Source organism: Eublepharis macularius, chromosome 5, assembly GCF_028583425.1.
Source record: "Eublepharis macularius isolate TG4126 chromosome 5, MPM_Emac_v1.0, whole genome shotgun sequence".
In the NCBI taxonomy this organism is placed as follows: Eukaryota; Metazoa; Chordata; class Lepidosauria; order Squamata; family Eublepharidae; genus Eublepharis; species Eublepharis macularius.
In genome coordinates this window covers 97,961,372-97,989,143 of record NC_072794.1, presented here as the reverse complement: position 1 = coordinate 97,989,143, position 27,772 = coordinate 97,961,372, and the positions used below count along the sequence as shown (strand labels likewise).

Sequence of the window (27,772 nt, the reverse complement as noted above, 5' to 3'; positions counted from 1 at the left end):
CCTGTGTGAAATGCTAGATAGGAGAAACCGTTGCCCAAATTACCTTTTCTTTCAATACTGCATATCGAGGCTCTAACAAAACCACTTTTGTGAGCTGAATTAATTTAAAATCACATATTTTGACATACAGTGAAGTTTGCTAATCTATTCAAAAAGCCAACAGACTGGAGTTAGTCTTGCTTCAGCCTTCTATCACTAATGAGACTAATTTATCTTTCTGGTTATTTGGTGTTTGAGGTTGACTATTTCTCCAGCTTGGAGAGAGATACAGCTCAATTCCACAGACCCTTTACAGAAGACCAGTTAACAGCTCCCCGTTGGGAATGTTTTGGATGTCATATTTTCTTAACTGCTAGCTATATTAGGTATACTAGTTGCCCTTTTAATGCACATTACTGAACCACCTTTTTGGTCACGTGGATTGGTTAGAGAGATAAGGGTATGTGCTGCGTGAATTCTGGAAACTGTGAAGACAGAAACATGGACTAGGCATTATCCCACCTTTTTATGAACAGCCCTCATTTCCAAATATGTATCTGTTGTAATGAGTCTGAACTGAAGGATTAGGCTTTCCTATTTCCTATGTAAATAGAATGTCAGGAGGGACACTGGTTTAAGGCTTGAAGAGAAAAATCACTTTCCCAAACCCAGCTGTGCAGATAAACAAATCACTTTTAGGGAGGCAAATACATCTGAATAACTGACACTAGTAGAATCTCAATAGTAAATTATTAACAGTTTATTAGCAAAGCTGGAAGTAAAACAGGTCATTGCAAGCTCTAAAAACAGTTGTATAACTACACAAATGCTGGCATTTAATATCATAGTAAGAAGTGGAAGTGTGTGAATGGTTTTTATTAATGATAATTATATACAGTTACTCGCCTCCAAGAAGCAGTTGGCTCTAAGAAAGCAATTCTTTCTTTCTGGATGCATTAGATCTCTCTTTTTGAACTGATTTGCTCAGCAGTCACTGGAGAAAGGGAATTGCCCCACCCCATCATGGTCATGCTACCCCTGTGCACTTCAATATGGCACATCAGAGTGAAGCCAAGGAATCCCTAACCTCCTCTTTGGCTTGCATGATGTATGTAGAGGGAGCAGAGTGTTGGATTAATGTTCATCAGCATTCTCCCATAAATTGCTTGCTCCAGTCACAGCTATTTCCCTCCAAGACATCTACAAGTCTGCTGAAAATCCAGGGCTATCTCCTCTTACCATCCAGATTATAAATTGCTCAAGAGATGGCTGGGCAGGAGACCCCATACCATTAAGTTCTGGTAGAAAATCATACAGTTTGCCACTGCCCATACAATAACCACATGGCTAGGAGAGTCCTAGAACTTCCTGAGGGACCCAGCAGTGATGCTCCAAACTAATCTTTATTATTGGAGTGAAAGGTGTATCCCTGCATGTGTTCGTTCAGGAACAATAAAGATATTGCCATCAGTTCCTAGGGGGAGGTGCAAAAAAAGAATCCAGAGAAAGTTGCCTCTTAGAAGAGCTGCTCTCTGTTGCAAGTACTGGCTGGCTGGAACACAGAGAGTCCCGTTTCCTCTTGGTAACCTGTTAATGTGCAAATGTATTTAAAAACACGGGAAAAAATAAGAACCTGCAGCTCTCAACATGCCATGCTCCCTGCTTACTGGCTTGACATTGCTAGGCAACCTTTTCTAAGCATAGAGTCAAATATCTGGAACCTATCTGATACTGTTGGATGAATCTGCCATGGACAAGCCACAAGCTGACCGCCTCTGAGCAAAGGACCAGTGTGAAGGTTCAGTAGGAAGGGGACAAGATGCTAGGAATATTCATAAATCTTCAAGTAAGACCAAGAATGAACCCACCTTGGCAACACTGATTGTAGAGCTCCATTTTTCATAGGCTTTCAGGACCTGAAAAAAAGCAAGAGATACTTCACATGACATTCAAAACACCGCTAGCACCTCAGTAAGTAAATGGTTTGATATCAAGTTCTTCATCCTGGGGTCAGGCTACTAGGCACCTCCATAGAACTGTGTCAATTGCCCCTGGAACAACTCGCTTGCACCACAGAGACAGTGAGAGAGAGTAAAAGTAGTTCACATAAAGAGATTTCCTGGTAGAGGGCCAGGGAATCTCCTGTCATGTAGCCATGTACTGCCACACTCCTGGTAGCATGAGCACTTGTTCCTTTTCAAGTTTCAGCAGCTAACATTTCATGTTGTTGCCACATTTTTAAGTACTCTGGAGAAAAGCACAGGGATCTAGTGGGAAATTTCAAGTAGTTGATGCTTAGATTCTCAGTACCTTCTTCATGGCAGAGGAAACAGCTGAATTCTGGAATTCTGCCTTGGTCACCCATCTGCATGGCGGAAGTGCCACTTCCATTTTGCAATTTCCCTCATGCTTGTCCAGGTTCAAAGAGTAGATTGTATATGTTTGGCGAATGTGTGAGAAGATATGAAGAACCTAGAAAAAGACAGCAAGATTTGCAAGGTTGGGCCATGAAAGAGAAAAATCTCATGGCTCAATAGTACCTTCTTCATCTCCTGGCAGGCAGGGGTAGTCCTTTGGTGAGAAATAAACAGATCTTCACAGGCTGGGATTTGAATGGAAAGGAACCTCTGAGTTTCTCAGTCATTACTGCTTTCAGATAAGAAAAAAACTGAAGGAAGGAGATGGTATTGTGTGATCCCAAGATGCCAAGGACTATAGCAAGCTAAGGATAATCTCAGAGGTGCATGGCTAGAACTTCAAGAGTAATCTCATAGAATTGGAATGAGCCTTACAGACCATGTAGTCCAACCCCCTGCCCAACGCAGGAACAGTCTAAAGCACCCCCAACTATCATTCATCCAGCCAACTGAAGACCGCCAATGAGGGGGAACCCACCACATCCCTAGGCAGCTGATTCCACTATTGAATCACTCTTAGCATGAAGTTTTTCTTAATGTCCGGCTGGTACCTTCTCTCTTATCGTTTAAACCCATTGTTTCAAGTCTTCTGTTGCCAACAGGAACAGCGCCCTCCCCTCCCCTAAGTGACAGCCTTTTAAATACTTAAAGAGAGCAATCATGTCTCCTCTCACCCTCCCCTTCTCCAAACTGAACATCCCCAGGTCCCTCAGTCTTTCCTTGTAGGGCTTGGTCTCCAGGCCCCTGATCATCCTGGTTGCTCTCCTCTGCACCCGTTCCAGTTTATCGACATCCTTTTTGAAGTGAGGCCTCCAGAACTGCACACAATACTCATCCAAATCTCTCTGTAGTATGACAGAATTTTTCACATGGTCCTTCAGAACAAATTTTATTACTGAATACACCTACCTGCAACATTCCACCAGTCAATTACAAAACAAGATATCATCAAAACAGCTCCATACAGAGCACACATCCTCCTCATGCCTTGCTAAATGGCAACAGAGCCTCTTCTGGTACACCCCTTAACACAGGTGGGTTGTAAATAGCATGTAGTGCAGTGGTGGAAAATGCTTGTGGGGAGATGTGGGCAAACTACGGCCAGTTATCACTCTTGACAATGCTCAAAACATCTAAATGCAGCACAAGGCCTGGATAGGGTCTCATTTACCTCTCCAACATGCTGCAAGCGTCCCACAGCCACATCACTGCCAACCCATGCTCGAAGGTGATGGGCCATTATTGTTTTTTGCTGCTTCTCCTGCCCTGGATCAAGGAGGAGGCTAGGGAACTCCCACAGCCCTGCCAGCAGACCTGTGAGAAAAGGCACAGCACTGTCACCCACACAAACGGATACAACACAGCTGTTAAGGGCTTGAGCTGGAAATCACTGGCTCAGATCTTAGCCTGGATATGAACCGTTAGGCAAAGCTATCTGCTCTTAACCTTATAACAGCTAAAAACAGAGCTGTTGTAAAAATCCTTGTGAAAGTATGTGAATAACTTTTGTCACCTAAGGAAAGCAATATATAAATAATGAAGTATTTATTATTTTATTTAAACACAGCTTTCCCTATATCAAGCAGGCATGAGATAGATTCAGGAAGTGTTTTCATAGTAACAGCATGACCCCCAAAGTCTGTGTTGGCCATCAGGGCTGAGCGCTCTCTGTTGAGTAGTAAAGGAGAAACACACTGGATCTTAATGCTGTTTGCTTCTTTTTATTTTTTGTTGCAACATGAACTTTGCAATTGCTGCCCAAGAAAGATCAGGTTGCCTATCCCACAGTGTATTAACTTTGAATGGACCAGTAGATAAAGAGGACACAGCTCTGACATGCAGATGTCTAAGTTTTTCAAGCTCTTACTTAAAATCACCACTGCTTCAGTTTAAAAGCAGTGGTTTCATCAAACTCAAGCAACTGAAAGACCTTCGTTGGCAAAGTCAATTACCCCCGTTAAAGAAATCTTTCCTTGCAAAGAGCTGTAGTTTGATTAAAGAGATAACATCCAAGTTTGCCCAAGAGTATGAGGAATTAAGACTACAAAAGTAACTTCAGATTTCTCCTTCCTCATCCCCTGCCCAATCGTGATGAACCAATTACCTGTGCTTGGTCTCTGTACAATAAGGTACTCTGGCTTGTCCTCATGGCATTTCCTCTGCAACACACATGTAGCTGTGCTCTCTGTCCTGGGCTGTTTCTTGGCGGCTTTCCTGGGGAAGTTGGCCACACCAAGGCTAGGATCCCACGGCTCTGAAGGAGGCAGGCAAAGGGAGCAGCTACCTGCAGGGGTGGCTGCAAATCAGAAGAACGGAGCAGGTAAATGCTTAGTTCTGAATTGCTAGCAAAAACCTAGTGATGTCAGATCTACTCTATGAAGCATGATAGCAGGGGTTTAGGGAGGCTTGGAAATGTAAGCCAGAATTTACCTGCCATTTACTTCCCCCATGATGACAAATTTCACACAGGCCAAATATTCCATGAGAATCCGACCCTAAAGAAAGATTTCCTGCAAAGATGTTTGGGGGCTTGAACAACAGAACACCTTGATTGTTGCTCTAAACTGTTGTTCAGAACATCATCAAATTTGATGCGCCACTCGACTTCCGGTTTGGGATTCATGGAGGTCTGAAGCAGCTCCAGTTGCGGAGCTGACCGGACTGCCGTTTTAAGCGGCTGGCGGGGTGAAAATAGCCCGCGGCCGACTGCTCTCAGGCGGAGAGCAGGCAAAGAACGCTCAAGACCCTAGGGTGAGTTAGATCTCGGACGAGGGGGGGCTCTGCGCAACGGGTCCCCTCCCGATCCTTGAGGTCCCACCCTGCGACGGGTCGGCTACAATCTCTGCGGCAGTTTTGGGGCCAATTCGGCTGGCATAAGACCTACATACCCAAGCTTCGATTGGGGGAAGAAGTGGAGAGGAGAAGTTAAAATCAAAACAGTGATTACAACCCGAGAAAAGTGAAGGAGAAGGTAAAGATCACTATCTTCCGATACGGGACAGATTGATAAAAACAGAGAGGAAAAAAAGTAGATTTTTAAACTGCAACAGATTAATGAAAAGGAGGGGAAGATTCGGCAAGAGTTGTATTTGAAAAGAGACTAAGTTTAAAGAAGTTATTAAAGAAATTGGACTATTGTTTTGAATACCTGTGGCTATGGAGCTGTGAGAAAAAGACACCATCGCGAGATCTGCTGTGGGAAGACGGGAGACAGGAAGTGCGTAACAACAATAGAGTGGCCGGAGAGAAGCGGCCCTTGCTGGAGGGCAGGAAGAAGGGAATCGCCATTTTTGAAAGGGGAAGGGTCGCGGCTTCAGTGGAAAATGTGCAATTTACAACACGAAACATGAAAGAGAAGATTGTGACTAAACAGTTTCAAGATCCATTGGAGATCGATGGCAAGACAATTATCATAATGAAGGAATTACCCAGATCAGTGTTACTAGATCGGAAAAAATATAAAGCGCTAATCCAGATGTTGAAGGACATGAAAATCAGGTACAGATGGGAGCTTCCAGAAGGTTTGTCCTTTGAATTTGGAGGTGCCAAAAAGCGCATTAGATCTGAGCGGGAGATGGAGCGATTTATAAGGGACAATGAAAAAGACTTACCAACAAGATTATGAGTATGGAGTGTAAAGTATTATCTTGGAATGTAAATGGACTAAACTCACCGAATAAGAGGAAAAATATCTTCCACTGGCTATTAAAACAAAAATGTGACATTGTTTGCTTGCAAGAGACTCATATTCGAAAGCAGGATGTAAAATATTTAAAATTGGGAAAATTGGGCAAGGAATTTGTAGCGGCCTCAAGCAAGAAAAAAAGAGGAGTGGTGTTGTATGTAAAAGAGGAGCTACAGCCAAAATTTGTAATGAAAGATGTGGAAGCCAGATTTGTAGCAGTGGAATGTACTTGGAACTTAAAGAGAGTGTTGGTAGTCGGAGTTTATGCACCTAACGGTGCAAAAGAAAGCTTCTTTGAGGATTTGAGGAAGCATTTAGACGATCTTTCATATGACCAGATAATTCTTGCTGGAGACTTCAATGGAGTGACAGACTTGGAATTAGATAAAAAGACAATAACGGCACAAAAGAAAAGAGGATTATTACCAAAGCTCTTTTTTGAGTTGATTCAACAAGAGACTCTCGAAGATGTATGGAGGAGAGAATATCCCAAAAGCAGACAGTTTACTTTTTATTCTGCAAGGCACTCTACATTATCAAGAATTGACATGATCTGGGCCTCAAAAGACTTAGCGTTATGGACTAAGGAGGTAGAAATAATGCAGATGGTAGGCTCAGATCACAACCCAATTATGTGGAAACTAGGGAAAAGGAGAAAAAGGAAAGCATGGAGAATAAATGAGGACTTGCTACAAGAAGGAGAGAACATGGAGATATTGAGAAGAGAGACAAAGTTCTTCATACAATACAACGTGAATAAAGAAGTACCAACTGACAAAGTTTGGGATGCTTATAAGGCGGTTATAAGGGGCATACTAATGGACTTAAATGGTAGAGCAAGAAAGAAGAAAGAGGAGAAAAGACAAGAGATTGAGGAGAAAATAAAAGCCAAAGAAACACAGCTAAAAAAGAGACCAGGGAAAAAGAAATTATACTAGGAAATTAAAATACTTCAAGAACAGCTAACAGCAATGAGTAATAAAGAATTGGAGTGGAACCTTAAAAGATTGAATCAGAAAGCATTTGAAGGTGCAAATAAACCTGGGAAGTACCTGGCATGGCAATTGAAGAAGAGAAGGGAAAAGAAAATAATAAATAAAATTTGTGAAGACAACAAAACGTATTTGGAACAGACTACCATTAGTAGAGCCTTTTATAAATTCTACGCTAAGCTGTACAATAAGAAAGAAGTAAATAAAGAATCAATAGCGTCATATTTGGAGAAAACGAAACTTCCAGAAATCTCGGAAGCTTGAACAGTGAAGTAACGGACGAGGAAATAAGTAAGGCAATACAATCTGCAAATCTAGGAAAGGCGCCAGGGCCAGATGGACTTACGGCTAAATTTTATAAGACAATGGCCAATGAAGTGGCACCATTCCTAAAAGAGGTGATCAATGGAGTTCTAAGGGATCAAAGGATTCCAGACACCTGGAGTGAAGCGAACATATCATTGATCCCAAAAGAGGGCCAAGACTTGACTAACGTGAAAAATTACAGACCTATATCGTTACTTAATAATGACTATAAAAGTTTTGCGAAGATATTGGCGGAGAGACTGAAGGGGTGGCTCTCGGAGGTTATAGAGGAGGAACAAGCAGGTTTTTTGCCAGACAGACAAATAAGAGACAATTTAAGGACAGTGATTAATGCTATTGAATATTATGATAAGCGTTGTGACAAAGAGGTTGGTTTCTTCTTTGTTGATGCTGAAAAGGCGTTTGACAATTTAAACTGGGATTTTATGTTTGCCACTATGGAAAAGCTACAATTGGGAGAAAGATTCATCAGAGCAATTAAGGAAATCTACAGAGACCAGACTGCAGCAATTGTGGTGAATGATGAAGCGACCAAGAAATTGACTATAAGTAAAGGAACAAGACAAGGTTGCCCGTTGTCTCCACTGTTGTTCATTTTAGTATTGGAGATCCTGATGATACAAATACGACAAGATGATACCACGATGCAATCTGCCTAGTGTGGCTGAAAGAGTGGATGACGCTAAAGAACAAGAAATTACTAGCCCTAGAGGGATATAAAAAAATATTTGGATGGCATGCATACCTATGGCATGATAAAGTAAAGGTGAACTCGATGTTCCTGCATCATTATATACGGAGAAGTTTATATATAATCTGGAAGAAGTACAGAATTTATCTACAAGAAGGAACTCCTTTGTGGGTAGTTCCATATGAGGTGATAGATCCGAGAGCTGTTGATAATGAGCAACAATGTTTAACTTACAAAGAAATAACTAGAACTGAAGCATCCAAACTCAGAATGAAGACGCAGGAGGAACTATCACCTTATTATGACTGGTTCCAGTACAGACAGATCAGAGACTTGTATAATTCGGACTCTGTAAAGGGAGGTATACGAATAGAGAACTCGGAACTAGAGCAGACCCTTCTTAAAGAGGACAAGAAAAGAATATCTAAGGTATATCAAGTATTGTTGAAATGGTATACTGAGGATGAGATAGTAAAAACACAAATGGTGAAATGGGCTATAAATTTTAATAAAGAAGTAACAATGGAGGCATGGGAATACTTGTGGAAGACTACAATGAAGACAACGACATGTACTAGCATTAAAGAGAACATTTACAAAATGATCTATCGTTGGTACATGACACCAAAGAAGATTGCGCTAGGGAATTTGAATACTTCTAATAAATGCTGGAAATGTAGGAAGCATGAGGGCTCCCTCTATCATATGTGGTGGTCGTGTGAGGTAGCTAGGCAGTACTGGGGGGAAATAATAAGAGAAATGAGTGAAATTTTACAATTTCAAATTAATAAGAACCCAGAACTCCTGCTACTAAACCTGGGAATGGAGGGAATTCCAGCCCATCATAGGACGTTGATATTTTATATGACAGCAGCAGCCAGACTTTTGTACGCGCAAAAATGGAAAGTACAAGAAGTGCCAACTATTGAAGATTGGATCTACAAATTGCTGTACATGGCAGAAATGGACAAGATGACAAGAAAACTGAGAAATCTGGACTCAGGGCAGTTTAACACAGACTGGGAGAAGCTGAAACAATATTTGGAGAAGAAATGGGAGGTGGGAGGAGAACTGTGGCAGTTTAAGAACTACTGAAGTATAATAAAATGCAGAGGGGGGTGACTTTACCGGGGGGGGGAGAAGAGACAAACGTGAATCTCTAAGCAGTTAGATTAATAGATTGACATATATATGGATACATACAGATTAATAAACAGAATATCGATAGAAAATAACTAACCATAAGGGCTAATTATAAGGATTGATTAATTAATAATATTTTCTTTTTGGTAAGACTGGTATAATGTACCAAACTGAATATGTTTATTTGAAGATATATATGAGTCAAATTGATTGATTATGTGATGATAGTTATATAGAATTATTATTGAAGGGAAATAGAAATATTAAAGTAATTAAATATAACTAAAATAGAAAGAAGAAGATAGAATGAGTAACATATAGAGCATAAGTCAAATTGTTTGATTTAAATGAATGTATGATTTATATGGTTCATGATTTATAGAAATATTTGAAATCGGAATTATGGAAAATGGGATAAATTGTTTATCCAATATGGAAATAATGACTCATAGTTTGGGTATAGAGTATTAAAAATAGTTAAGAATGTATTGCTTAGAATAAATGGGAGATTATATATTTGTTAGATAGAGGAATTTAAAAAGAGTAAGGGAAAAGGGACAAAGGGTTGGAAAACTGTTGGAAGTCAACAAAAAAGGGGGGGAAAGGGAGGGGGTTAGAAATGGAAAATGGGAGAATTGATTGTAATGTATAAATAATTGATCCTAACCCAATAAAAATTTTTCTAAAAAAAAAAAAAAATTTGATGCGCCACTCTAGGGCAGGATTCTGCCCAAACAAGCCTCCAACCTATATAACCTGGACAATAGTATCTCAAAAGCAGAGAATGAATGTCCTGCAGAATGTTCTCTACAGGGCAAATTACCCCAGGACACAACATACTGGAGAGGGCAAATCTGTTGCCTCAAGCACTCCTTGGCTGCTGCTCTTCTTGACTGTGTTAAGACTGTGCACCTATGCAATTTTTTAAAGTGCTCTGCCTTTTTTGATAGCTTACAAACGTAACAAAAATCTTAAATTAATGTTAAATTTCCAGAAAGCAAGATAATATAACCACTCAAGGCAACACTATCATCAAACATTACAATGCTGGCTCAGATAAAAAAAGGGCTGTGTACCTTGGGGATCTTTAGATAAAGAAGCTCAAGAGCTAGGTATCCCCAGCATATTGATAACACCTCTTTTTATAGTTACAGACTCTCTTGTCCAATAATGTCACACAGAACAGTTCAGTGCTAATAGTAACTGCTGTGAAATATCACACAGTTATTTCCAATGAATAATGAATTCCCAACACTTCCCCCTCCCAGGCCACTTTTTGAGAATGACTGGCAAAAAAACCCAACCAGAGCCAGATCAAAGCCATCACCCTAGAAGAATTTGGCAGTTCACAGCACTGAATGCTGCTGACAGTTCTAGGAAAACCAACAAGGAGGAATTCCTCTTGTCCATCTCCAAATGCTAGTTGTCCAGCAGGCCCAACAAGGCGGTCTGCATATCAGGTCGAAATGCACATTCAGTCCCATCAAGGAAGGTTTTCTCATGCAGGATTCTTGGAGCTTGGAGGCCAGCACCATTAGATACTTAATCAGTTTTATACCAGAAAGGGGAAATTGGCCTATAGCTGATTGGGTCATCTGAAGTATGTCTTTATCAGGAGGGTCTGGGTTTGTAGGTTACAGCTGTGGTTCCTTCCCTCCAATAAATCAACTATGCTGAATAAAGAAAGGGCATTGGGTGGAAGGGCAAAGAGGTTTCTTAGGAGTGTAGATCTGTTATTGAAAAATATTTGAAAGTATACATGCCTCTATCCCAAAAAGCCACCCTGAAGTACCAAACCGTCTCAGCACATACCACATTCTTCCACATCGAGCACCTGAGAGCACTTGGAGGCAGCTCTTCCTACCAGTCTCTTGGCAGAGTCTTTCAGCTCCTTCTCCACCTGCAGAAGAGACAGTGTCAGTCATCTGTGACTGCTGGAGGCATGTGTCTATTTTATTAATTTAGGACATTTTTAGCTTATCCTTTCTCCAATGAGCTCAGGGTGCGGTACATTATTTCCACTTTTCTCCATTTAAACCCACAATAACCTTGAGAAGTAGGTTATGATGAAAGAGACTTGCTCAAGATCACATAGCAAGCTTTGTGGTAGAGTGGAAACTTGAAGCTGGTTCTTCCAGATCCTAAGCTGACACTCTAACTACTGCATTAACTTGGTTTTCCAAGCTTCCTCCAGGACGACCATGGCCCCAACATCAAATCATGTGCACGCACAATTTCAAGATCCAAATCAACCCAAGTTAGAGTAGAACTAAGAAATATGACATATGCCCAATATTTTAAGAAAAATGGTACATTTGCTATGGTAACATAGAAGGAACCTGTGCTTAAGAGCCTGATAAAGACAAACTGGAGAATAAATGTCATTAGGATTTTAAAATTGGATTCACAATGCAATACAGTTACTCCAGTCTATGCACATTGATTTCAATTGACTTATACTGTAGTAACAGAGCATAGGATTGCATTGTAAGTGTCCTCCCCACCACACCACTGTATGTGTACACACATATTTAAGGAAAATAAAAGGTGCATGGTATCTGGGCCATAGAACAAATTCCTTCCCAGCAGACATTAATCTGACTCCACAACAAAACAACAGATCCCGATGAGGGGAGGAGAAAGGTGCCCACTTACCCTGTGGTATGCTCTGCAGTGCTGCTTCACTGGACACTCCATGCACAGTGGGGCCCTGGGAGTGCACACAGTTGCTCCCAGTTCCATCATAGCTTGGTTAAAGTCACCTGGATGGGCTGGATCCACCAGAGTGTGTGATAAAGCCCTAAGACCAACAGCAACCTATGTTGGCAAGCACAACAGAGAAGCCCAAGGCAACAGGTTGAAAGAGATCCTGGGCCTTCTCTGTCTATAACTGCAGTCATGGGGAAGGATGCAGAGAAGTATGTCAAGATAAAGCTATGTAAAATGAGCGACTGAGGAAATGAAGTATGTGTTTTGCACTGAACTTTCCAGGGTAGCTAATGCTGCAGCATGAAGTGGAAAGCGTTGCTTGAAAAGGTAGCCATGATTCTTTAACATTGTCTAGCACAGAATCTGATGACCCCGGAAGAATCTGGACGGTTATTTCTTGTCCTAAACCATATGAATAGCATCGTTTAAAGTCTCAGCATCCTTAAAGGATTTGTTGGGGGCTCCTATAGGTTATTTGTAAGCTTTTCACCTAGCTTTTCTCTGGAGTTATTCTCACCCTAATACTGAGCACACTTAGCTGGTAGTAAGTCTTATTGATTCGAATGGAATTTATTAAAATACTAGCAACAAAGGCCATTGTGTTTAACAATACAATGGGCTCTAGTGGGGCCTTGTGAGGGCATGCACTGCCCCAGCAGTGTTCCTGAGCTCTGCACTGGCCTGATTCAGCCTCAAATGGGCGGAAATCAGGCCAGTGTGGAGCGCAGCAGCACTCCATGGCCTGTTGCGACACCCTGGCCTGCTCGGGGCGTGCTGAGGGCGGGGCTAGCAGCTGTGGTGGCACAACCCTCCAGAGACCCCGGGGAGGCTGCTGCAGAGATGGAGAAGGCTGATGCAGGAGTGTGGCCCTCCCTGCCGGGGTGCTGGGCTGTGTGGGCCTTTCTGTGGCCACTGCGGAGCCTTGGGAGGGGCTCACTGGCCCTCCCTGTCCTCTCCTTAGCAAGCTGTATTGGATGTGCCTGCATGGGGATAAAGAGGGAGTAGTCACCAATATGGCTTGCCTTTTATATAGGAGGATTTATATCCCACTTCTCCCCATGGCAGCTTACAAATTTAAATAAAAACCCCATAATAAAACTCCACATAAGCCCTGCCATCAGTAATGCCTGCAGCCTACACCTGTAAAAAGATTGTAGCCATTGCTTCCTCAACTCTTCCTTTCTCTGCACCGCCTCAGTTCCTAGCTCTATAGAGCTCTGTGGTCTTTCAACGCAGAAGTTAAGGCCCTTTGATTTCAGAGATTAAGCCCCCTTGCTCCACGCCAGTGTGTGAGGCTCGCTAGACTCAGGACCCTTTGCCTACACTGCTAGCAGAGGAGACCAATGAGAAAACTTCTGTACACAGTAAGAGACTGGCTGGGGACCATCCAAGAAAGTACTTATCTTGCCAGGTAGTTGCTGTTAATTCTCCAACTGGGATTTCAGATGTGGACTGGAGGCAAAAACCTGTCTCTTTACTCAACCCTTGCATCCTGAAGCTACACATGCACCATTACAGCAACATTCCTCCTCTTACCAGAATACGTCAGTAACAGCAGAATTGGTGGGGTTAGCTCCAATGGCTCGTACACGGCACAAGACCCGAATTACATTCCCATCCACTACACCTGTCTCCTGGAAGCATTGACCAACAACAGAGAACATCCTTTTAAGACTTCATGTTCAAGAGTCACTTAGCTAAGGGAAGGGGCACTGAAGTGGCTGAGCCACCTAAGGGCAAAGGGACTCTTCTGCTCATAAATCCTCAGCACTGTTATTTTCAGAAGCAAGCATAAGGAATACAATGGTTCTAATAGGAAATCATTGTCTTTTCCCACTCTTTGAACCTTCCCAGTGTGACTACTAAGAGATTTAAATTGGGACAATTCATGATCTTTAAGGCATCCTAACAACCCTCCCAATACATGTAAATGTGGAATCAGCTGCACACAGCAGTTGGATAGAAGATGAGAAGTTAATGTCCCTCAAATGATGAAGTCTGTATGTTCTGAGGTTAAGCAAGGCAAGCCAGGCCCAGTTTGGGTGCCATCTACTTCATGTATGCCCTAAGGCAAAGCAGCCTAACCAGAGTGCAACCTTATTTACCTGGCCAAATGCTATGGATGCAATAGCTCCAGCAGTGTACTTCCCTACTCCTGGAAGCAGCTTCTGCAGCTCCTCTGCTGTCCTGGGCATATGACCTGCCATCTCCAATACCATCTGCAAAAGATCAGTGAGTTTATTTATTCGTTTATTCTTTTTTTACCTCTCCCCTTTCTCCCCAACAGGCTTATATAACCTGGCAATTTCATTACATACATCTCCAGTATATATGTAATGATAACAATAATAATAATAATAACACCATTTGATTTATATACTGCCCTTCAGGATAACTTAATGCCCATGCAGAGCAGTTTATAGAACTGCCAATCCAACATTCAGGGCAATGAAGTAGGGATAATCCAAAACAAAAGAAAGGAAGCAAGATGGGGAATAAGCTGGTAGTGATAGGCAAATTTGCTATGAAAAGGCCAGCTTAGTGATAGAAGGTATTTTACTACATGCTAAACTACAATGGCAAGCTGTGCCCACAGCAGTTAAAGACACAAGGGCAGCAAAGTAAGAAGGACCACCTTTAGAGGTCCTCTCAATACACTGTTGTTACTTACACCATTTCTGTAACAAGGAAGTGATCCCATTACTGATAGTAACAGGGGTAAGGGAAGACTCTATACTGTGTCTCATACATTGGTTACAGGTCTGAAGCTCATTGCATGGATAAGTTATTTTTTTCCTAGCCTAAAATACTCCACACAGCCTTGGGCAGCTAAAATACTCTTCTGAAATTCTTGGAGGAAGGTGGGATACAAATACATACTTGAGGATTTGGGACTCATCCACAGACAATGTATTTAGCTTCATGAAGCTGCTCAGTTTAGGCAGGCCCTCAATAGTAAACCGTAGACAACCATCTTGTCATTTAAGAACATTTCCACACTCTTCTACCTGCTAATCAGACACCTATGACAAGAGTTAAAGGAGCTAATTATTGGTGCCTGACTACCTTCCAAAGTGGCTAGCCGGAGAGAGCCAACAGCCTTCTTTTATATCGAGTGGGAGCGATCTCCCTTGCTAAAACCAGACTCCACAAGCCAGATGAATACTGAGAATGACTGACCCACACCCATAGAGTACCTTACATGCGCCTTCCTGGAGCCGCTTCCCTCGAGAATAGTAGCCAAGCCCTGCCCACATTTCATTCACTTCCTATTCCCAAACAGAAGGAGATGTTAGGGAAAATCTGAACGCAGGAAGGGAAAAATCATTTCTTCTTGGGTACATGAAAAGTAATTGTGTGTGTAAGTATAGAAATACACTTATGATATTGCACTCACTTTCTTACCTCCAGTGAAGCCCCAGCTAGATCCTGTAAGGTTGGCCATTTCTGCATCATAAAGAAAAAGAGGAGCTTGTTTACTGGTCTGCAAAACGGACTGTATGAACAGAAACCAAAAGTTAATGCAAGTGAGAATGTGCCACAGGGATGTTTGGCATTACCTGCATCCAGCGATTGTAGTAGTTGATCACAGAAGCCACTTGTGTCTGCTGGAGCATGATCTCCGATATCCACACTGCAAACACAAATAGTAAAAGCATTAGGGAACTTTCCCAATCTCGTCTAGCGAGCAGGAGATGCTGCTCAATGAACAACAGAAACTAGTTTATTTCAGTATCCCTCTGTCACGGGCAATGAAGCTGAGAATAGCTAGTTCTGCCTGCCATTTTCTCTTATCCTCTTGATCATGCACCATGATTTGATGGATTTGCCATCTTGCTTTTGCTGTGGTCCTGAATAACTAACTGGGCCTAGTGGGTTACTACATATAAAGTTATGTTGTCTGCAGTGAAACAAATTACCACCTCCCAGGCACTCCCTGAAGTTGCCAGCATGGCACTGTTTATATATTGCTTGTGCAATTAGCTCTATAGTAGTACAAAGGCAGATCAGTGACAGAAACTCCCAGCCAAACTCTTTTGAGGTTCTCTCTTACCAGCATATGCTCGTTTGTCAGCATCAGCTTCAGTTGCAGCCTGTAACAGTATGAAAAGGGGAATTCAGGAAAAAGGACATAGGACAGCAATTGCTCACATCTTTCAAAAAAGATTCTTTACTGCGCAGTTTTGATTCTACATATTGCAGGCCATACCAGTTTCCTCCAAGGAAGGTCCCGTTTGCACTTATTGTACCAGGCAAGCAGCCTTTTCCGAAACATTTCAATTTCATCTGGACTGCTGAATGTATGGTATGAGGACTGCTGCCTGGGCACTCCTGCAACAGTAAGAGGGTCATTACAATATATTTTAAGGAGTAACTAGAGAAGCATAAAAAACCTGCAAAGAATCAACTTCATCTGAGCAGGGCCTTCTGCAGATGGCATCCTGCAAGAAGGCAAGATCAACCACTGCCTGTGAATTTCTTGTAGTGGACCCCACCTTGTGGAATGGCCTGCCTGACTAGATCAGGAAGGCTCCCTCGCTTCTGCCATTCTGCAAAGTATGTAAATCAGAGTTGTTCAGGAGGGTAACAAGGCTATGTTATAACTGAATGGCTCAGGAAGATGCTTTAATAAGGGAATGGGATTGTGGATGATACTACTGTGTATAGTATGTATTATCTATTGCTATATGTATTGTCTTGCTTGCTCTCACTGCATTATACTTCCGCTTATGTAATACCATTTTCTGTATTGTTTACCATGTCATGTTTAATATTTTTTTTGTTTCAATTACTGCTATCCTAGTCCCATTACATTGCTTATAAGATGTTTCATCCTTTTGAATGCATTAACTTATATTGTGTATGCCTTGAGTCTTTTTGAGAAAGGCAGACTGTTAATAACATAAGTAAATAAATAAACTTGCATCAAATCCTGAGTGGTATACATTTTCAATGCAGAAAAAGGACACAATCCCAGACAACAAGGCTGTTACCCTCCTTTTCTTCAAATGTTCTCCTGAGACCTGCTTTTTCTGCAAACTCCAACAATGTAAACCACTAGCTCACTGATCCCCAACGTAGCACCCACTTGCTCCATAATGCTCACTCGTGCGTTTCCTGGTGCCCACTTACTCCTTCCCCAAAGCAAGGAGCCATCCCTAGCTTTTCTTAACTGGTTGGGTTATGAATCAATACTCTGTGGGGTTCAAATCCCTCTACTACCATGAGCTCAGCTCCAGCTCCCCAGCTGTATTTTGGGGGAAATAGTAACATTGTGTTCACTGCTCTGAGTGGGGCACTAATCTGTCTAGAAGAGTGCAGTTGTTATTATTATGATGATGATCTTTCAATATTCCATGCCTCCTGGAGCATATTCAGTTGTCATAGGGCAGTTTTTGATTTCTTTGGGTAATGTACAGTGTCTTATTTTTCTGCATACCTGGGGAGACTCCTGAGAATATAGAAACTCCTGTAGGCAGCTCAGGTTTGCGTATTTCATAATCACAATGAAAGAGGAGCAAATCACTTTACTATGAGCAGGAATGAATGGAATTGCTTCAGTGTAATATACTAACACCTAGTCCGGAAAGACTCCCTAATACTGTCATATATTAAACCTCTGATTCTCTATTTGAATATGTAAGCAAATTAAAAGTTAAAATGAGTTCAGTTACTGGTATCCAAGGATGAACTCATGAAAACAGAGTCCCAGACAGTCCTCTTTTCTTGTCTTTTATGTAACATGGTTGTTCTGCTATTGGATAAGATATTTTTGCAAACCAAACACCTTTGTACAGCATGATACTCTCTTCATATTTCCTTGGTGATTTCTGTAGTTTGCCAGTGCCATGCGGCATTCTGCATTTGCTGTATGTTGCCAACTGAATTTTACTCATTGCCAGGCTAGGAAAAACAGAAGACATGTTACTGTGAGAACAGATCTCCGTATTCCTCCCCCCTTTCCTAGTACAAAACCAGCAGTATATACAACTTTCTATGTATGTTACCCTATATTTTTCTGGCACAGACTGCAATATGGGAATAAGATCTAGAAACACACCTGACTGTCACTAATACAATTGCACAACTCTACAGGGGATTTTATGCATTGCAAAGAAAGAGAAGTAGACATTCCACCTTTGTTATTCTATAGGTGCGGCAGAAATGCGGTAGCAACATCCTGTACTACAACCTGCAGTTAAGGATGGGGGGGGGGGGAGGAAGACTGCAGCAAGTAAACCAGAAAATCCTATTCCTGTCCAACAATACTAGCTTGCAGAAAAGGGTTTTTTTAACGCAGAAGGGAGAATTCAAAAATATGATTGCCCACTTCATGCAAGCTCAGTTAGCAACATGCACACTTACAAATAAGCAAAAGCGACCTGGGAGCCCGGCTACCGGTGGTAACGAGTGACCTGACGACCTTCTCCTATTTGCGTCTTTTTGGTACTTTCTTTCCGCGCCCGCCACAAGTCGTCTCCCCGCCCCGCCAATCAGAGCAAGTTACAACGACAGAGTCAATCTAGGATGCCCGCAAGAGCAAGGGGTGGGACGTGCAGAACTGCAGCCTATCTGCGCCGCGTTCTGCTTTCCTACTTGTGAGAGAAGCTTCTTTCGAAGCCCTCGATGGCTCTGAGTAAATTAGCAGCGCAGCCCTGTGCAACAGCACGCCACTTCATCATCATTATTTCAATGGGGTTAGACTGGAGTAATTTGACATAGGATTTCATTGCTGCCGTAGTCCTATTAACCACATCGAGCGCAATCGTAATTTAGTTCTTCTGAGTAAAGAAGCGCAAATCCTATGTGCTCGCACTTCTAATTTAGGGCCAGCACATAGGCTTGGAGGGTTCCGTTGAGTTTACGGAAATTTATTCCGAGTAAGCATGCGTCTGATGATGACTGCAAGCCGACCACATAGGCACGGGGTGCTGTCAAAATATCGCAGTTGACAGTCTGTGTCGGGAGTAAGCTGCTCATCCCGAAAAAGGCTGCTTTAAAACGCTTCAGTCCCACAACTACAGGCACTTACATAGGCAGCTACAGCGGTGCGCCGGTCCCAAAGAAAGGCCGTCGGCAGCGCTGTGCGCCGGAAGTCAGAGGCTGGAGAGATGGCGGGGTTTTGAGGGGTTCGTGGCGGACATCCGGAGGTAAGAAAATGTTTATCAGGGCTTCTGACGGGTGCTCTAGCCGGAAGTGGGGTATCGATGTTAAACGGCTTTGACCTTCGGGTTATACGAATTTCTCTAGCGGCTCAGTCTGAGAAAAGCCTGATTTCTTACAAGATGTTGCCTGAAGTTAAGATTTCTAACAAGCTGATCGCTTTTATATTGATTGCTTCACATCGTTGTTGTCTCCGTGGATGGTGACAAGAGAAAGTCCCTGATGGTAGTTGAAATGTTTCGGGCTCGTTGTGATTGGAAATATTTATTTTCTTTCTTTTTCTGAGCTGGGGAAGCCGGCTGCAGCCTCTAGTTAGGAGTGTTGGTTTTGGTTACTGATTTCCTCAGCAACAAAATTAGCCTGTGGATTTTTAAGTCATGCAAAGTTTGCTCCTTATAGCTATGCGAAGATGACTTCTTTGAAGGTGCCAGTCATTGATGTCCAGAATGATAACTTCAAGGAGCTTTGGCCATCTATGCTCTTGGCGATCAAAACTTCTAGTTTCATTGCTCTTGATACGGTGAGTAGCTCTTCTATGGTGAGTTTTTAAAGAATGTATGGGGGGGAGGGGTAAAACTGTGCAACACAGCTGCAACTGAGAAATTATATTGGATGTGGCCGGATAGGTGTCTTTGGGAAAGCGGATGATATTATCTCCAGCTGCTTCTTGGAGTCTCTGCTTTTTCAGTGAGTCTCCCAATTCCCTCCTTACTAAATCCCCCATTCCATGTTGCTTTTGTACTTTCAAGTCTTGGGGGCCCCACATAGCATTTCTGAGTGGTCTGAGAAGATTCTTCCTTCCGTTTTGATCAGCAGAAAAACTGTTTGGATGCAGTCTAAAAGATTAAGTTTGAATCAGTCTTGTCTGAATTGGCATAGAACAGGGGTGGGCAATTGTTTTGGCTCGGGGGCCACTTTGTGGGAGTGGAGGTTAGCGGAGGGCCGCACCTTTTAAAATGATTGCATTCATTAGTTAACTTTGCATTTCAGAAAAGGTATAAATTGTATCATAAAAATCAATAAATATAAATTAAATAAAATAGTGGTAGTTTTATTCAATTTATTTATTGTGCTAATTTCATATAATTTATAGCTGCAAGCACATTTAATTTTAGAATCAGTTTAATGAGACAAATGTACCCTATCACACTTTTCTACTGTCTTGGCGGGCCACAAAAAACTCCGTAGCGGGCCACATGTGGCCCACGGGCCGCAATTTGCCCACCCCTGGCATAGAACATTTAGTAAGTACAGAACTGAAACAGAGTTTAAGCTAGGCAAACTTCTTCTGAGGTCATATGAAAAGGACTGTGCCTGGATTGGTGGTAATGTTCAGTTAAACATCTATTTCTCCCTTTAGAAATCTAACTATTTTCTTTTATCCATAGGAACTTAGTGGGCTTGGAACAAGGAAGAATTTGTTAAACCAGTAAGTTACTGCTGTCTTTATAAAGCAAATTCTTACAATTCTGGATAATCACTTTTTTGGATAATTCTGGATAATTCTGGATAATTGAAAAGTCTATTGTAAGGAGATTTTGTCTCTTTCTCAAGAATATTGGTTCAGAATACTTCTATCAGTTTCTGGTTGAGAGAAGTTTGTTTGGTTTAATGTACACATGAGAAAAATGCCTTATGGTGGGATAGCTTATTTGTTTCATTAGTATTTCTTTATCTGCACACGTCTCTCATGGGGAGAGACTCTTACCTTCTACAAAATGAAGAATCTGTTTAATTGAATGAGATGGGGAACATATCTTACAAATATGGAACCTTTGGGAAGCTATGGCTAAATACTTCCCTGTGATTAAGGTTACTTCCTGTTAAGATATTTGATATTTCTCCACAGATGTATTGAAGAACGGTACAAAGCTGTCTGCAATGCTGCTAGAACACGCTCCATCTTATCTCTAGGGATTGCTTGTTACAGACAGCTCCCTGATAAGGTATACTGCTTATCTTGTGGCTTTCACCCTACTGTCTTTATTTCTGTGGGTAAGGATGTTAGTGGGTCATATAATTTTGGGTGATTTTGTTGGCCTATTTCTTAAAAGGTTGAGAAGGGCATTTGCAAGACTTGGGGTGGGGAGATTCATGAGAACAGAACAGTTAATGTTATAAGGAATTTTTCATGTATAATGAAGGCCTTAAAGAGTGCCTGTAGTAGTGGCACACTGTTACTAGGACTGGTTCTTAAACAATAAGGACAGAAATCATGGGTATCTAAGCTATGACTTTTGAAACTCCCTACTTTGCAGTTTTCAATTTCACAGGCCTTGGTTATTTTGCAGATAGAAAACACATACCTGTCTCAAATCTACAACCTGACTCTGCTTTGTATGGAGGAATACATCATTGAACCACAGTCAGTTCAGTTTTTGGTGCAACATGGATTTGACTTCAACAAGCAGTATTCACAGGGCATTCCCTATCATAAAGGCAATGACAAGGTACTGAGCATGGGAAATCCAACCCCAGTGGCCAGGTAGCTGTGTTATGACAACTTCTGTCCTAAGCAGAAAGCAAGTGTATGTGAATGGAAGTAGGCTTACTATGTCATAGATATTCTTGCAGAAATCTTATCCTTCGTAACATGCAGCCAAAAGGGATCTGTCATCTGGATATTGTTAGATGTTGAGCTTTCTGCAATCTAGAGAGCAGATGTTTTCTGTGATTTGTATTATAAACTAATTCTGGGGGGCAATGAGGACCAAGATCTGGGATCAAAGAGCTAACTGGTAGTAGTATGTCGGACTTTCCTACTAAGAGAGAGACCTCCACTGAGGATGGTGAGTTCAGAGGAAAGCATTCCCTCCAGTGGTCGAGGCACTGCTTTACTTGATAGTCAAAGGGCCAGAGATGGCTTTATTCTCCAAATTGAATTATTGTACTTGCTTTCTCTGTGTTGGGGGAGAGTTGCATACTGCCCTTCACTTATATCTTGGTGTCCTCTCTTACCATTTGAGCATATGGGATGGGCCTTATGCCAGAGAAACTTCTCCAAGGGAAGGTAGTACAGAAGTTGAAGTGAGACTAGCTGATATTTCTGTCTGTCTTCTCACAGGGAAATGAAAGCCAAAGCCAGACCGTCCGTACTTTCTTCCTGGAACTCATCCGAGCCAGAAAGCCACTCATTTTACACAATGGCTTAATCGATTTGGTCTTCTTGTACCAGTGCTTCTATGCTCACCTACCTGACAATTTAGGCACATTCACGGCTGATCTTTCTGAGATGTTCCCAGCTGGTATCTATGATACTAAGTATGCCTCTGAGTTTGAAGCACGCTTTGTGGCATCTTACCTAGAGTATGCCTATAAAAAGTGGTATGTATCTCTTCCAAGGTTTAGCAGTAAACATCTTGACAAGGGTTGAAGCAGGGAGAGACCAGATATGGTGTTCAAGGTTGATTCTTGCTGTCAGAACAGTTTGTCCTGGAACATGATCTCATTTCCATGTGATTGGATAGAGTGGGGTCAAGAAGAAGATGACTCTCCTTGGTCTCTAGATAGTGAGTTTCCATACAAAATAATTTATATGTTCTTGGCTAAATGCTGCCCTTAAACTGAGTACTAATGCCCCTCTAGCTATCATAAGAAACAGGTGAAACTTTTTTTTTCTGTGTTTGACCTTTCGAGTGGTAGCTAAGCTGTATTTTTCTGTCAGCTACAACTGGCCTTTTGGACAATAATATGTGCTAGATAACCCTGTATTCTAAACAGGATGCATTCACACTGGTAGCTGTCTTATATTTTGCGCACTTATTTTCTAATCGAAATGCCAGTACAGGGATGTTGAACAGTCTGATTCTTTCTCATGCCCCCACAATTAGATCCTTTTTTACATGCAAAGAGATAGCACGGCTCTATATACCTCTATGTTGGAAAACTTCCAGCTCCAATCTTCCGTTCCTGGGCTATGTGTTAGAAAAGGTAGTTGCTTCTCAGCTTCAGGGGTTCTTAGAAGAGACTGAAGAAATTTAAGCTTAATTTTGACAAAACAGGAATTCTCTGGGTTAGTAGAAAGACTGGCCAGCAATGTAAGATCTCTCCTCTCTTGGATGTGGTTACACTCCCCTTGAAAAGTCAGATTCACAGTGTGGGAATGCTGCTTGACAAAGCAGTCACCTTAGAAAGTCAGTTGGCTGTGGTGGCTCAGAGTGCACTTTCCCTGTGTTGGCTGGTGCATCAGCTGCACGTGTTCCTAGTTCATTCAGATTTAGCCACAGTGATCCATGTCATAGTTACATCTTGTCTGGACTATTGCAATGTGCTCTACTTGGGGCTACCCTTGAAGAGTGTTCAGAAGCTGCAGCTAGTACAGAATGCTGCAGCTAGACTGCTGGTTGGAGCCAGCTATTGGGAACATGACTCTGATATTACAACTTCACTGCCAATCTGTTCCTGAGCCCAATTTATGGTGCTGGTTCTCACCTTTAAAGCCCTATGAGGCTTGGGGCCAGGGTATTTGAAGGACTGTCTTTTTCCATATGTGCCTGCTTTGGCATTTAGATTACAAGGAGAGTCCTTCCTGATTGTCCCATCAGGCATAGAGCTCAGTTTATGGTACCCCTTGGTGGCAGCCCCATGGTGGTGCAACCTCCCCCAGAAAGTGTGGCTAGCCCCCTCATGCTCCATCTTTAGGAGGCAGCTGCATTCAATGAATGTTACCATTTATTTGATAGTTTTATATATAGTGATTTTAAATTGAGGTTTTAGGTATTTTTATGTCTGCTGTAAGCCCCCTTTGAGTGTTGTAAGTTAGAAAAGTGGCTGACAAAATGTTTCAAATAAATAAATAGAAAAGCCGGTACTGAAGGCAGTTTTTGTTGCTCTGTTGCATTTTGTATCCCAATCTTTAATTCAACCCTTGCATTCCAGCAAACGTGAGAACTGCAGATTGAAGGATGCCAAGAAACAGCATCTCAACATAGAGTTTTGCAATTACCCTGCCAACATAGCTTCCTACATCGACTACCGCTTCTGCTCTTTGTCTGATGCCAGTCAACTTGGGATTGATACAGCAAACAAAGTTCCTATTTGCCAGACATTTTCTGTAAGTAGCACTTATTTCTTTTAACATCAGTGTAGGACAATTAAGCTTTCCAGAGAGGAAGTTGAAAAAGGAGTTGCTTGTTTCGGTGCCTTGGGTATCTTCTGGCAAGGGTTGCTGGGAAAGGTTATCCAAGGTTAGAAAGATCCAACTCAAGGATTCCCTAAAGTGGATCCCTGTCATGTGTTTCAGGAATATAGGCAAGGCCATTGTGAAGGCAGAACCAGTGACTGGCTACTGTCATACAAATAAAGAGCTTTATTATTCACATGGATCCTCCCCACTGCTCCCTGGAAAAGGATATAAAATCCTGTAAATAGGACCTGTGGATCAGCTACAAGGCGGTAGGGGCTAGGGACTACCAGAGCAATAGAGGTGGCTTTTGAATCAGCCATGCAGCGCAGGTAGATATGCAGATGGCCTATCCTGGATAGACCAGAAGATAGAAAAGTTATATCTCAGCATCAGAGTCTAAGAGGCCAAAAGGAAAAGATGACTCACAAGGGATGGGAAAAGGAGGGGATGATAAAAATCCCTGATCGCAAGGAAGGTGGTTTCTTAGCTCTCCTTAAGAAAGCAAGATGTCTATCTCACATTAATGCTCCGTTTCAATGGCAGCTAGGACCATGAGTTGCTGAACAAAGGGTCTGACCCAGAAACTGCAGTGGGTCCAAAATCCTGCTGCTTGTGTCCGGACAGGAATTCCATTCAGGGCACATGTGACTCCAACTCTGCGGCAGCTGCATTGGCTCCCCGTGGAGTTTCGGATTAGCTTCAAGGTTTTAGTTCTGACCTATAAAGCCCTAAACGGACTGGGATCAGCATACCTGAGGGACTGCTTCTCCCCGTATGTACCTCGGAGAGCTCTGCAGGTAAATACCTACTGGTGGTCCCTGGCCCCAGGGAGGCTCAGCTGGCCTCAGCCAGGGCGTTTTCTGTCCTGGCCCCAACCTGGTGGAACTCTGTCGGAAGACACTGGGGCTTGCTACGATCTTTTATGTTTTCGGCGGACCTGTAAAACAGAGATGTTCCGCCAGGCATATGGTTGAGGCCAGCACAGGATCCATCTAATTAGCCTCCCACCAATGGGGGGGGGGGCGTATGGTTCATCTACCCCCCCCCCCCATGCTATGCTTGGAGAGTTAAGAGTTTCACCAACCCATACCTCCACCCTTCTCTTCCTTGGTGTATGGTGGGCAGGGAAACGGGGAAGGGTGCCCCATCCGGAATACTGAAATCCATGTTTGTACTGAGATGTTATTTTATTGTTTTTATCCATTCCAATCCACTGTAATTTATTTATTATTGTAACCCACCCTGAGCCTGCTTGCAGGGAGGGCAGGCTAAAAATCTAATCGATCAATCAGTTAGTCAAAGGAAACCCCATACTAGCAAACTAAGGTAATGGGTCATTTCTGAATCTTGCAACTCCAAGAAAAAATAACTTATCCTTATTCTGGCCATCTGTAGGATATGTAAACTGTTAGGGTTAGAGGACTGCACTTGCTTTGTGTTGATCTTTGCTCGTTCTTTTGGGAATTCAAAATGCTGTGAGAACTTGTTTCTTAAATTTCTTAATGTTTTGAATGGTGGTAAACTGATCTCTGTACCCACATCAAACCCTATTCAGTCCTGTTTACCTAGAAGTAAGGAGAGTGGGCTGCACATGATCCTTTTATGCTCAGAGTACACTAATCTCTGCAAGAGCTACTGAGAGCAAAGTGAGATATGTAGAAATGGAGCTGAGCCCTTAAATAGCAGTGTGACAGAGTGCTAGTCCTGTAGAAGGAGATGCTCTTTAAGGCTAGCTGATGGTAGAGGAAGTTACCCAGAGAGAAAAGTTAGCTACACTGGGAGTGAGGAGGAGAGGGGTCTCACCAGACAGAGATCTGGGATGGTCGTGGAATTTCGAAGCTTCCACATGGGCAGAAACAGGGTCTGCCAGACCATTTTCCCGCAGTAGTCACGAAGAAATGTTTACAGAGTAATGTTAGAAACTGTTCTAAGTTCTGAAACTGATGCTCACTTTTTATCCATGCTAATGTTTCTGCTGTCCTTTCCAGGCATATGGTTGGTGTCCAGATGGGCTGAAGTGTTCACAGTCTCACAACATTGATCTTATCATTAACGAAGATGAGATTTTCAAAGAACAGAAGAGGAAGAAAAGGAAGCAGAAATGGAAACACCGGAAGAATTTGGAGGAGCTTCCAAAGGACCCAGAGTTGGATAGCCCTGATAAGGATGGAGAGATGGCTTGGAATAGGGAGGATGGGCCCCCTTCCAAACAGTCCTGTCCTGACAATGTAGCTACTCCCAGTGAGGACGGGACAGGTACAGACTCTGTGTCTGGTAATGAGGAAAGCTCTATGGATGTAGAACGAGAACTAGGCTCTGATAGTGCAGCTGAAGCAAGGATGGATGAGGAACACAATGAGGGCAGCACTTTACTACCATCCAAAGATGGGCAGGAGGAAAGGGCAGCAGGGACTGAGGAACTGGGGCCAAAAGGACAGCTACAGAGTGTTTCTGCAGTGACCTCCTCACCTGCCACAGCAAAGCCAGTGGCACCCCTGCCTAACTGTTCAGAAGGGGGAATTCACCGGGCAGGCTTCGACGCCTTCATGACTGGTTACATAATGGCATATGTCCATATGCTCAAGAATGATGAGCACAGAGACTCTGCTGGAGGCCCTTGGTTGCCAGAATGCCACAACAAACTGTACCTCAGTGGGAAGTCTGTTCCCCTTCAGATCGTGAAAAGTTTGTTCTCTAAATCTTCTAAAGCCCATAGCCAGAAGATGAAATTGGCTTGGGCCAGTCTTTAGGTCCAGCAGCCTCCCCGCCTGGATTCTAGACAAATACTGTTGGGATGAGGGAAGTGCTCCATCTTCAGCCACAATCGAGCAAGTGCAGTTCTATAGGCTTCAGTAGGTGGCTTAATGGAAAAGCTGTATCTGACTGTTTTTAAATGTCTGGACAATTAAACTGCTCTGTACCAGATTCCCCTTCATGTTTGTTAAAACCCTTCATAACTTTGTGGTCCAACTGTTGGTTTCAGTAAGAACTTGCTTGTTAACAGCTAGCAGAAGTCATGTCTGTTTATGGCATGTTATTTCTGAAACTACATTGGCTATCACATCTACTCTGTCTACTACCACTCTCTCAGCTGCCTATGCTGTATAAATACTATAATATTTAGACTAGTAGCTCTAACCCAGGTTTCCTAGTGGTGTTTTCAGACTTAAGAATTTCCAGGAGCATGTGCCTGTGAGCCTTCTCCATTGCTGAACTGATGTGGCTTTATTTTCTGGGGCGTGCAGTCTCTGAAGGGCTTAGAGTAGTAACTGGAGTTTTGCAACACAAGGTAGCTGGAAGACCACCTATGGGGGTAAGAGCAGTGATTTCCATTTTGATATGCAGAAGGATTTGGTACAAAGCCTTACTGTTCACAGAAGCTGTTTGCTAGCTACAGGTGCTCTGTACGTGCCCATCCTTTCAGAAAGCCAGCCTGTGAAGATGGACTAGTGGTGTAGGAGCTTGCTGTTTTAGTTATAAGCAAACTATTGTATGTAGGAATCTTCAGAGGCAGCAGTAATAAGTACCGTTTATGAATTG

The 27,772-nt window shown here is 42.5% G+C and overlaps 2 protein-coding genes across 3 annotated transcripts; one reads left to right on the top strand and one right to left on the bottom strand.

Annotated features, from left to right (window-relative positions):
• Positions 1-719: 719 nt before the first annotated feature.
• Positions 720-18,404, bottom strand: MUTYH (mutY DNA glycosylase). Of its 2 annotated transcripts, XM_054981358.1 has the most exons (16): positions 18,310-18,404; positions 17,732-17,847; positions 16,154-16,275; positions 15,998-16,037; positions 15,504-15,577; positions 15,349-15,390; positions 15,141-15,212; positions 14,049-14,162; positions 13,480-13,577; positions 11,890-12,034; positions 11,047-11,134; positions 4,501-4,692; positions 3,568-3,710; positions 2,290-2,451; positions 1,848-1,895; positions 720-1,566 (listed from the first exon to the last, which is right to left on the bottom strand). In XM_054981358.1, the coding sequence occupies exons 2-16, from the start codon at positions 17,838-17,840 to the stop codon at positions 1,447-1,449; spliced, it is 1,569 nt and encodes a 522-aa protein (XP_054837333.1). In that variant the 5' UTR covers positions 17,841-17,847; positions 18,310-18,404; the 3' UTR covers positions 720-1,446. The 2 variants fall into 2 exon arrangements, with proteins under 2 accessions (XP_054837333.1, XP_054837332.1); XM_054981357.1 differs by lacking the exon at positions 18,310-18,404 and having other exon boundaries at positions 17,732-17,889.
• Positions 18,405-19,029: 625 nt separating this feature from the next.
• Positions 19,030-27,180, top strand: TOE1 (target of EGR1, exonuclease). The gene is made up of 8 exons (XM_054980537.1): positions 19,030-19,094; positions 19,507-19,627; positions 20,496-20,536; positions 20,957-21,053; positions 21,399-21,557; positions 22,172-22,431; positions 23,986-24,160; positions 26,221-27,180. The coding sequence occupies exons 2-8, from the start codon at positions 19,517-19,519 to the stop codon at positions 26,980-26,982; spliced, it is 1,605 nt and encodes a 534-aa protein (XP_054836512.1). The 5' UTR covers positions 19,030-19,094; positions 19,507-19,516; the 3' UTR covers positions 26,983-27,180.
• Positions 27,181-27,772: the final 592 nt, after the last annotated feature.

Coding starts and splice junctions, on each gene's coding strand:
- MUTYH (XM_054981357.1), bottom strand. CDS start 17,867: ATGTCTTCTGTTTTTCCTAGCCTGGCAATGAGTAAAATTCAGTTGGCA. Junction 4,693..11,046: donor GCTCGATGTGGAAGAATGTG/GTATGTGCTGAG, acceptor TCTGATTTGCAG/CCACCCCTGCAGGTAGCTGC. Junction 1,896..2,289: donor TTTCCTCTGCCATGAAGAAG/GTACTGAGAATC, acceptor GCTTTTTTTCAG/GTCCTGAAAGCCTATGAAAA.
- TOE1 (XM_054980537.1), top strand. CDS start 19,517: ATGACTTCTTTGAAGGTGCCAGTCATTGATGTCCAGAATGATAACTTC. Junction 20,537..20,956: donor AGGAAGAATTTGTTAAACCA/GTAAGTTACTGC, acceptor ATTTCTCCACAG/ATGTATTGAAGAACGGTACA. Junction 22,432..23,985: donor GAGTATGCCTATAAAAAGTG/GTATGTATCTCT, acceptor CTTGCATTCCAG/CAAACGTGAGAACTGCAGAT.